Raw genomic sequence first — 2,364 nt, forward strand, 5'->3', positions numbered from 1 at the left:
CAAAAAAAAAAAAAAAAAAGAGCGTGGCTACTGTGGCAGCTTACCACCTGCCCTACTCAGAAGTTTCTTCCTCAGTCTAGCCTGACACAACATGCTCCAGAAAGGTCACCTCAAGATCAAAGAAGTTAGCTGAAATCAAGTTTGGCCATGACTTTTGTCCTCACTTGGGGCCAAAGGTTAGAGGTCATCACACACACCTTCTGCTTGAGGGCCTGGGTTTCCTTAGGCATCAGGGCATCTGCTTTGCCAATGACTGGGATGATGTTGACTTTCTCATGTACTGCCCGGAGGAAGGCCACATCTAGGGGCCGGAGCCTGAACCCAGAGATTGGTCAGTGTCGCCCCCAGGATGCAGAGATCCCCCAGCCCTCCCTAAGTGCCCCAGCCCCCAGGAGTGCCCTCAAACCCCCGGCCGAAGGGTGAGACAAAGTAGAGGCAGCAGTGGACTCGAGAATCCTGGATGTTCTTCCGGTTCAAACCACTCTCATCCCTAAGATACTGCTCAAACTGCTCCTCGATGAAGTGTACCACAGGCAGCCAGCTGGGATGTGGGGAGAGGATATACAGTCAGAGCAGAGGCAGCAGGGCAAGGGACAAGGCTAACCAGGACTATGAAGTGGGCAGTTGTTTCTTTGGCTCCAGCCAAAGATGTCGAGAGAAACTGGTGGGTGCATAGGTGAGATGTCAAGAAACACAGGATACGTTGGGCCTCATGGCCCACGGAAACAGATACAATCTTTTGGGTAAGGCAGCCAGGACAAACTAGCCCTGTAACTGACTCCTTGGTCTCCACACAGTAGCCGCTTTGAGAGGTTCAGCCTCTGTCCCCTCCCCTCTTCCTCACCAGTCCGAGCAGTCCACTGAGTCCCCAAAGCCAGGTGTGTCCACCAGGGTCAGCTTCACCTTAACACCTCCCTCCTCGATCTCCACACCCCGGCGCTCGATGGTCAGCGTTTGTGTCAAGCGAGCTATGGAATTGGGGAGCGGTCAGGGAGCTGGGCAGGGGTCTGAGGCAGGATTCATTTCCTTTCCCAGGGTCACAGTTGTCCCTACCCATTTTTTCAAGGGAGGAAATTCTCAGAAAAAAGCAATGAGCTACCTGAGTCCCAAGATGGAAAGGAAAAGAATAAAAGATTTAAAAAAGAAAGAAGAGCACACGTGGACATGGGAAAGAGGCAGCGGGCACTCCCTGAACGGGGGAAGGTCTTACCACTGGCCTCAGGCATCTGACGATCCTCATAGAGGTTGGTGAGGAACAGGCTATTGATGAGGGTGGATTTTCCCAGACCTGACTCCCCTGTGGACATGACAGGCCCAAGTGGTAAGGCGAGGGAACAGCCGGGTGTGCTCTTGAGGACACCCCCTTTCCTCTCCAGAACCCCCAGACCTGCCACCATGAGTGTGAAGTCAAAGCCCTTCTTGACGGACTTGCGGTGCAGCTGGTTGGGGAGGGCGGCAAAACCCACATACTCCTTGTCCTGTTGGGGAAGGGTGGATACCATGAAGCTATTGATAGGGGCAGGCAGCCACTCCCTCCCCCAGTATCACTTGAACTCAGGGGCTAGGAAAAGTGGGTTGCCCTGAGTCTGGGAACCCTGGAGATAGGGGCTGGGGGTCGAGATGCCTGTGCTGCTAGGCGTAAGGACTCACCATAGCTCCGCTAGCCCGACGCTGCACCTGGTATCGCTCCCCACTTCCTTCTGGTGGGGCCGGAAGTTAAGTGTGGCTAATGAGGGGGCGGGCATTACAGGCAGCTGAGATGCTCAAACTGGTGTAGGCCCAGAGAGGTGGAGAAAGGCAAGACCAAGAATTCCTGGGGTTCCCACCTCCCAGACCCCTTTGCCCATAACCCCGTAAACAACTTCAAACCCACCATTCACACACCTCTATTCTAAGCTCCACTGTAGCCCCGGCATCATGGTGAGAAGTGGGATGTGGACAGAAAGGAAGGAAGCAAACTGCTCTCTTTCACAGATGAGATGAAAGATTTGACAAGATGGTAAAAAACAGGCTGCACATGGTGGCTCATGCCTGCAATCCCAACACTTTGGGAGCCCGAGGTGGGAGGATCACTTGAATCCAGGATTTTAAGACCAGCCTGAGCAACATAGGGAGACACCCTTCCCTGATTCTACAAAATAAAAAGGCCACGGGGTCTGAGTGGACTAGAAGCTATGATGGGGGTGGGAAGGGCTATCAATTTTCCACCTCATGCAATGAATTCTTTTTTTTTTTTTTTGAGTTGGAGTCTCACTCTGTCACTCAGACGGGAGTACAGTGGCCACTCCCGGCCACCGCAGCCTCGACCTGCTGGTCTCCGGCGATCCTTCCGCCTCAGCCTTCCAAGTAGCTGGAACTACAGGC

At 53.6% G+C, this 2,364-nt stretch overlaps 2 protein-coding genes across 3 annotated transcripts in view; one reads left to right on the plus strand and one right to left on the minus strand.

The window, feature by feature from the left end:
• The window catches only part of SEPT1 (septin 1), a 3,593-nt gene extending 1,895 nt beyond the window's left edge, over positions 1-1,698 (minus strand). The window contains exons 1-6 of the mRNA XM_021717078.1: positions 1,651-1,698; positions 1,388-1,478; positions 1,211-1,297; positions 845-968; positions 407-541; positions 198-315 (exon numbers count right to left, since the gene is read on the minus strand). Coding sequence (XP_021572753.1) covers positions 198-315; positions 407-541; positions 845-968; positions 1,211-1,297; positions 1,388-1,478; positions 1,651-1,653 — 558 coding nt within the window. The 5' untranslated portion in view covers positions 1,654-1,698. The remainder of the gene's footprint in view (positions 1-197; positions 316-406; positions 542-844; positions 969-1,210; positions 1,298-1,387; positions 1,479-1,650) is intronic.
• ZNF48 (zinc finger protein 48) overlaps positions 1-2,364 on the plus strand; it is a 20,288-nt gene that overhangs the window by 1,884 nt on the left and 16,040 nt on the right. The window lies entirely within an intron of this gene.

Source organism: Carlito syrichta, unplaced genomic scaffold, assembly GCF_000164805.1.
Source record: "Carlito syrichta isolate Samal-C Ts95f unplaced genomic scaffold, Tarsius_syrichta-2.0.1 Scaffold107890, whole genome shotgun sequence".
NCBI lineage: Eukaryota > Metazoa > Chordata > Mammalia > Primates > Tarsiidae > Carlito > Carlito syrichta.